General features: G+C 38.4%; 1 protein-coding gene across 1 annotated transcript in view; it reads right to left on the bottom strand.

Annotated features, from left to right (window-relative positions):
- LOC107556009 (cyclin-O protein B-like) overlaps nt 1–7,035 on the bottom strand; it is a 9,419-nt gene extending 2,384 nt beyond the window's left edge. Inside the window, exons 1-2 of the mRNA XM_016238975.1 lie at nt 6,972–7,035; nt 659–855 (exon numbers count right to left, since the gene is read on the bottom strand). Of these exons, the coding sequence (XP_016094461.1) occupies nt 659–855; nt 6,972–7,035 (261 nt within the window). The remainder of the gene's footprint in view (nt 1–658; nt 856–6,971) is intronic.
- Nucleotides 7,036–8,086: the final 1,051 nt, after the last annotated feature.

Here is an 8,086-nt window from a genome sequence, read left to right as displayed (position 1 = left end):
CTCACACTCACACACACACATACACTCACACACACACACACACACACCCACACACACACACACACACACAAAATACAGGTAAAACACATGTAAAAAATAAATTCCTTCATATTAATACTGTACATTGTGCTCTTTTTTACAGTGTGGTTTTGTATTGGTTTCAGCATCTAGATCAACACTTTTTTGATCATTGTCATCCCCCAAACTGAAATTCCATTATATATCATATCATATATGATGAAATTCAACTTTGGAGGATAAAAATGAGCAATCATGTCTTTAAGACAGTATGCATATATGATATGTTTTACTACAGTTCAAAAGATGTCAAAACAGTAATATTGTGAAATATTATTACAATTTCAAATAGCAGTTTTCTATGTGAATATACAGTATGTTAAACTATAATGTATTTCTGTGATGCGCAGCTGTATTTTCAGCATCATTCCTCCAGTCTTCAGTGTCACATGATCTTCAGAAATCAGTATAATATGCTCGAGACACATTTCTGATTATTATCAACATTGAGAACAGTTGTGCTGCTTCATATTTTTGTGGAAATACATGTGTTGGCGGTCACTTCTGCGTCCTTGCTAAATACAAGTATTAATTTCTTGCAGTAATAATAATGAGAATCCGAATACAAACAGGCGTGTACCTGCGGCTGTCGCGCGAGGCAGTTGTGCGCCAGGAACGGCAGCTCGTTGTGTCTCTGGATGATGAAGCAGCTCTCCTCCTCATCGTCACACTCCTGCAGCTCAGAGCCCGACGCGTGAAGAGCCTCCTCGAAGCCCGAGTCACTCAATGCGCTCATCGCGTCCTCAGGAGCGGCTCTAGCGCCGGGACGGGTTTCCGCTCATCCTCATCATCCTCATCATCCTCATCAGCCTGCTGCACGCGCAGTGTTTCAGTCGAATGCGCTGTTGGCAGGAGACACGGTGCTTGTAAACGGGGTCTTTCCCGGGTGTTTTAGCGCGCACCGTAGGGCGCTATAGAGCCCGCCGCGTACCTGCGTTACCATGACAACAGTCCCAAGGGCTGCAGGTGCCTCAGAGACAGAACTGACCGCGCACACCTGATTTATGTCGCCCATAATATATATATATATGTGTGTGTGTGTGTGTGTGTGTGTGTGAGTGAGTCTGTGTGTGTGTGAGTGAGTCTGTGTGAGTGAGTTTGTGTGAGTGTGTAAGTGAGTCTGTGTGAGTGTGTGTGTGAGTGAGTCTGTGTTAGTGTGTCTGTGTGAGAGTGAGTGAGTGTGTGTGTGTGCGAGTATGTGTGTGAGTGAGTGTGTGAGTCTGTGTGTGTGTGTGAGTGAGGTGTGTGAGTGTGAGTCTGTGTGTGTGTGAGTGAGTCTGTGTGTGTGAGTCTGTGTGTGTGTGTGTGTGAGTCTGTGTGCGAGTGTGTGTCTGTGTGTGAGTGAGTCTGTGTGTGAGTGAGTGTGTGTGTGTGTGAGTCTGTGTGTGTCTGAGTGTGTGTCAAGTCAAGTCACCTTTATTTATATAGCGCTTTTAACAATACAGATTGTGACAAAGCAACTGAAGTGTGTGTGTGTGTGAGTGAGTGTGTGTGTGAGTGAGTGTGTGTGTGTGAGTGAGTGTGTGTGTGTGTGTGAGTGTGTGTCTGTGTGCGAGTGTGTGTCTGTGTGTGAGTGAGTCTGTGTGTGAGTGTGAGTATGTCTGTGTGAGTGTGAGTATGTCTGTGTGTGCATGAGTCTGTGTCTGTGTGTGTGTGAGTGTGTGTCTGTGTGTGAGTGTGTGTCTGTGTGCGAGTGTGTGTCTGTGCGAGTGTGTGTGTGTGTGAGTGAGTGTGTGTGTGTGTGTGAGTGAGTGTGTGTGCGTGTGAGCAGATGTGATCTAACAGATGACTGTTTTTCTCTCATCTATATGAAGATTAAAATCTGTTGACCTCTTTTCCTCTAATCCCTTTCTTTCATTGTGTCCTTCACTAACAGACTGCTGTGTAATTAACCGAGCATTTCATTAAAGTGTGTATGTGTGTGTATGTGTGTGTGTGTGTGTGTGTGTGTGAGTCTGTGTATGTGTGTGTGTGTGTGTGTGTGTGTGTGTGTGTGTGTGTGTGTGTGTGTCTGTGTGTGAGTGAGTCTGTGTGTGTGTGTGTGAGTCTGTGTGCGAGTGTGTGTCTGTGTGTGAGTGTGTGTGAGTCTGTGTGTGTCTGAGTGTGTGTCAAGTCAAGTCACCTTTATTTATATAGCGCTTTTAACAATACAGATTGTCTGTCTGAGTGTCTGTGTGCGAGTGAGTCTGTGTGTGAGTGTGAGTCTGTGTGTGTCTGAGTGTGTGTCAAGTCAAGTCACCTTTATTTATATAGCGCTTTTAACAATACAGATTGTCTGTCTGAGTGTCTGTGTGCGAGTGAGTCTGTGTGTGAGTGTGAGTCTGTGTGTGTCTGAGTGTGTGTCAAGTCAAGTCACCTTTATTTATATAGCGCTTTTAACAATACAGATTGTCTGTCTGAGTGTCTGTGTGCGAGTGAGTCTGTGTGTGAGTGTGAGTCTGTGTGTGTCTGAGTGTGTGTCAAGTCAAGTCACCTTTATTTATATAGCGCTTTTAACAATACAGATTGTCTGTCTGAGTGTCTGTGTGCGAGTGAGTCTGTGTGTGAGTGTGAGTCTGTGTGTGTCTGAGTGTGTGTCAAGTCAAGTCACCTTTATTTATATAGCGCTTTTAACAATACAGATTGTCTGTCTGAGTGTCTGTGTGCGAGTGAGTCTGTGTGTGAGTGTGTGTGAGTCTGTGTGCGAGTGTGTGTCTGTGTACGAGTGTGAGTCTGTATGTAATTTAAAACAATCTATTTAAACGCGCTTCAGTAATATTTAAAGGGCTAAAGAATAAGCCATAAAAACATTTGTATTCACAAACAATAGCATTTAAGACAGTATTGTGTTTCAAACAGATCAAATCTGTTTATGCTAAAAAAAATAATGCAAGTGACTGGGGTTGAAAAAGGCATTTTTGTGTATTGGTATACTTTTTCATTTTCACTCAGAAACTGCTAGTAAATTTCACAAATAATTACAACACATTGAATTGTGTGAAATTTTGAAGTAGAAAGACTGAAATAGTATTTCCTTGTAAAATGTAATCCAATCTTTATTTTATTTTATTTTTTAAGTCTGCCCTATATGAAAATATGTTAGGATTAAATCTAAATTAAATTTATCGTTATTAAAAAAAACTATTGTGGTTCATATTTATTTTCACATTAGTTGTTTTTATTGTCTCAATCACTAATTCAGATAACAAGAGCATGGTTTTACTACAAATAAAACCACAAAAAAATCATGGTTGTAGTTAAATCAAGGTGATTTACCATAGTTTAACCATGGCATGTGTAGTAAAACTGTGGTCATACAGATGTTAGTCAGTCTAAAAAATGCTTACTACACTTTTGTTATAATAAAACCATGGCTAATATTTGTAAGGGAGGGCACAGATCCAAGGATAACAGATTTGTTTGTCTTCCAAAGTCTTATTAATGCATATTTATTCAAGGAGTCCCATTCTGATGGTCAGTTTGAAGTGCCCCAACAATCAAGTTCACTTATTTACAAAAGCAAAGCATCGGTTGAAGGGTGGAATCAAACTTGAGAGTTTTTGAACATATGAGTTGAAATCATTTGAATGAATCGCTCTTTATTTATTTATGGATGCTGGACCACAGTTATTCAGATCTGTGACAATGAAAAACAAATAAAAACACAAGACTCTTCTGAAGACACGAGGCAAGCAAAAGCTAAATCCAGGCATGACGGATGAACACCTGTGTGATACTGGAAGACAGAAAGAGAAAAGAGACCAAGAACTACTGCAGCTGTGAAGAAACCAAGAGCAAAGCCGAGTCTTTCCCGTCTGCACCGTATTCAGGCAGAATAGTCCAGCAACAAGAACTAAATCTTATCAGCTCCCTTCACATATTAATATATATCTGTAGGAGTCAGTAGAGAGGCAGAGTTCTTGTATATTGTGGCAGCTGGCCTTGTAAATTATCATCAAAGCTGCAGTTAAGATATAAAGAAAACAGATGGTGCAGACTGATCTATGAGCCTTATTAGAAATACAAACATCATTGTTTTATGTGTCTGGTTAGACACGGTTATATTAAAACACTACGACTAGGTTTTTTTTTCTCACTACAAATTCATTTGTGATCAATGATTTGGCAATCAATACATTCTGTATATAATAATTTCTGTGACATAAAAATTAATAGTTTAATATGTACAAGTTAGAATAAGCATGTTGTTTGAATTTTTACACACACATATACATACATATATATATATATATATATATATATACACACACTGTGTTACACTGAATAACAATGTAACATTATTTCAACCAAATTCTGGCATATTCTCCAAAAACTTATTTAAAAACCTTAAAACTAGACACCTTACTTACATTTAATGTGCTTTCTATGGACATAAAATCACTTTTGTAAATGTATTTTTATGCGGACATCTTAAAAGGAACACTCCCCTATTTTTGAAAACAGGCTCATTTTCCGACTCCCCTAGAGTTAAACAGTTGAGTTTTACCGTTTTCTAATCCATTCAGCCGATCTCCGGGTCTGGCGGTAGCACGTTTAGCTGTAGCTTAGCATAGATCATTGAATCTGATTAGACCGTTAGCATCTCGCTCAAAAATGACCAAAGAGTTTCTATATTTTTTCCTATTTAAACCTTGACTCTTCTGTAGTTACATCGTGTACTAAGACCGACGGAAAATGAAAAGTTGGGATTTTCGAGGCCGATATGGCTAGGAGCTATACTCTCATTCCGGCGTAATAATCAAGGAACTTTGCTGAGCCTATTTTCAAAAATAGTGGAGTGTTCCTTTAATGTCTTTGACCCACATATTTAGTATCTAAAAGGTACCGCTCCAGTGACCGATTTTGTACCTTTTTTTCTGAGAGTGAATGGTCACTTGAGAAAGAAACGTTGGTTCCATATCAAAGTCCTATATATATATATATATAGCAAACTTAAATAAGACGTCTGAGCTTCCTTTGACAATAGCGCACTAGCATACCAACATGCATGGGATAGTCAGTAAACCTCCAGGCTGATAACCGGAAAGTCACTGGTTTAAGGCCTTTAAAGCAGCACTATGTAACTTTAGCCACTCTAGCGGTTAATAAACAGAACTGCACACATCCCGCAGAAGAACATTTTAACCGGAGCTACTTCTCTAAGTTTATGTCTCTGGCGATTCACGCAGGAATGTGTTACTCCGCAGCGGCAACCAGGCTACAATAGTCCAAATATAAGTGCTTAGTATAAGTGTACCGTAGTGATTCGGAATAAGACAAAGACACGGTTTGGAAGAAGAATTCATGATGTACTCGCTCATTATATACATTTTGCCAAGTTTGAACATAGAAAAAGTTACATAGTGCTGCTTTAAGCACTGGTCAATTTTTAGATTTTGGGCTATTTTACATCCATAACACGTCTTCTTTTAGACTAGTGGGAAAAACATCCAAAATACACATTTATGTGTTTGTTTTATCAATTTATTTATTTTAATTACACAATAAATGTGTTTATAATCTGTTGACAGTATTTTCTGATTTATAGAAAATCCAAAACCACCTCTGTAAAAACCTTTAGTTCGAATGAGTCACCAAAATCAGACAAGAACTTTGGACCTGGCTTTATCTGACGTTCAGATTTCTGCTCCAGAAATGATGCAAATTAGTGTGCATTTAATTAGATAATGCATCATTTGCATATTTAAACAGCACATGTCAGACAACAGCAACCGCTCTTTAGTGTAGATTAGGGGTTGAACGACTTCTGATTTTTTTTAAGTCGACTTTAATGTGATGAATGTCGAGTCGAAGTCGACTAGTCGCTGATGTCGTCATTAATGAACAAATAAGTCTGGAGCTGAGACTCGAACACCTTGTGCACAGCTATGGCATATGACACAGTGCTGCCAACACGGCTGTTGCTCCTAGAACAGCTTTTTTATCAGTTATTTTGTCTTTGGGTCGTTATATTTCTCACAGATTTCTGCTTGTTCTAAATCAGATACAGATAAAGTAGCACAGTAACGATTACCTTAATATGAATGCGTTAGTGAGAGCGATTGCGTGTGTGAATTAACTCTACCTGGCAGCGTCTCTCTACTAGTAGTGAAGCTGTGGGATTTAGTTATTAAGAAATATATGCTTGAACTTTTCAGTTTCTAAGCTATTTTATTGAGAAATCACAGAACAGTGTTGAGAATACATTTCCGCGCGGAATGATTCTGTGCGCGTGATGTACGAGCTACTGTCTGTAGCCTGTGTTTGTGTGTTGCAGTGCAGCAGCGCATTATTAGATTAGAACGGCGATTAACTTACCTGTACAATAAGCTGTTTAATATGTGCATTCTCCTGTTAAATTTCGAGCATCCAGTAATAGAATCACACGTCTTGTGGAGCGCTTTCAGAGTATGCATTTATTTGTCATTTTAACTGTTTGGAAACTGAGCGTAAATGTGCAAGTCCTTCAAAGATTTCTTATCCTGTTGCGCCCTCTTTAGGACCAGCGACTCGTCGACGTCAAGCTTAAAGCGTCATGGCAGAGCATTGAAGTCGACTAGTCGGTGCAACCCCTAGTGTAGATGCATGTTGATTTGATCAGACGATGCCGCAATTATAAATGAGAGAGACTCCTGGTTAACATGTATTAAAAGGGGTCGTGTTTAGTCACTATTTAGTGTGGTATTTTTTGACAATATTCACTCATCATGACAGTAAAATAGTGCATTCTAAGTCAATATACTGCAGTATTTCTCTCTCAATCAGTAGAAGATATGGTTAACACCCGCTCATGCATGAAAAAAAAAAAAACATACCGTCATGTACCGTGAAACCGGTATAATTTTGAAAAATACCGTGATATACATTTTTGCTCATACCGCCCAGCACTATCATCTACTAGTTAACATTTTTACCCAATTCACCTGTGGTTTGTTGCTTTACTAGTGGGTTCTCCATGAAATCTCTACCGCAAGTCATTTTTAGATAAGAGCATTAAATTATAAATCATATTACTATAATTAAAAATCTTATGCACTTATGTGATTTCTTTTGATAAAATACTTGAAATATAATCATATATGGGTAACAGAGAAATTATAGCTACAATCAGCTTCGTAATTAACTTCCGACTGCGATCCAGAGTAGATTCTGGTCAAACGATGAGGCAGAAATATATTGTTAGTAACATTTTAGAAGACTTTTATGGTGAAGATTAGGGGTGCGCGATATATATCGTCTGCGATAATATCGTAATTGTTGTTTTAACGATGTGCGATTTGACATTATCGAGGATTTTGCAAAAACCTTTCAAAACACCTCTACAGAGCGCACACACACATTACGTGAAGCGTAGACTAGTGCGCGTGCGCATTTAGTGTGTGTTCTTTCACTGCGTGATTCAGGCTATTAAAATGCATTTAGAATGATCACAAATTCAAGACATGACGGCAGAAAATTTATATATTTATACCACTTCATATAGTTATTATTATATAGAGTGCCGTTTTTCTCCAAAAGTGACCATGATTACAAATGTGACATTGAATTCAATAAACAATAAGTTAATTAAGAGACTTACGTTTTAGACACCATATTGCTTGTTTTTGCTCTATTTGGCCAACAAAAATCACCCCGAATACAGCCACAGCGCTGTTTTGTGTCTCTGAGCAACACGACGGTGTTTCGATCCTGAATGAATCACTCGTTTAAATGATTCGGTTCAATCGCAATGACTCACTTATTAACAGTGACTTGCTCCCACCTGCTACTTTTTTTTTCATGTTTTAAATCACTTAAAATATCAGTATTCAACGTTTTATGCTTAATATATCAAAACATTATTTATGCATTTGTAACTGCAGGTTAAATGCATTCATGTCTTGCATTAAACAAAATACATGTGTGTAAATACATCTAAATGCCACTTCAGATGCAGCTTCTGTGTTGATTTAATTTGCTTGGTAACAGCCCAAATGTCTTATTATTCTAATTAACTGATTAAATGTAAGAATTTGACTCAAAAGATAAT

This window comes from Sinocyclocheilus grahami, unplaced genomic scaffold, assembly GCF_001515645.1.
Source record: "Sinocyclocheilus grahami isolate Dianchi unplaced genomic scaffold, SAMN03320097.WGS_v1.1 scaffold553.1, whole genome shotgun sequence".
Classification (NCBI taxonomy): Eukaryota; Metazoa; Chordata; class Actinopteri; order Cypriniformes; family Cyprinidae; genus Sinocyclocheilus; species Sinocyclocheilus grahami.
This window is presented reverse-complemented; position numbering and strand designations above follow the sequence as displayed.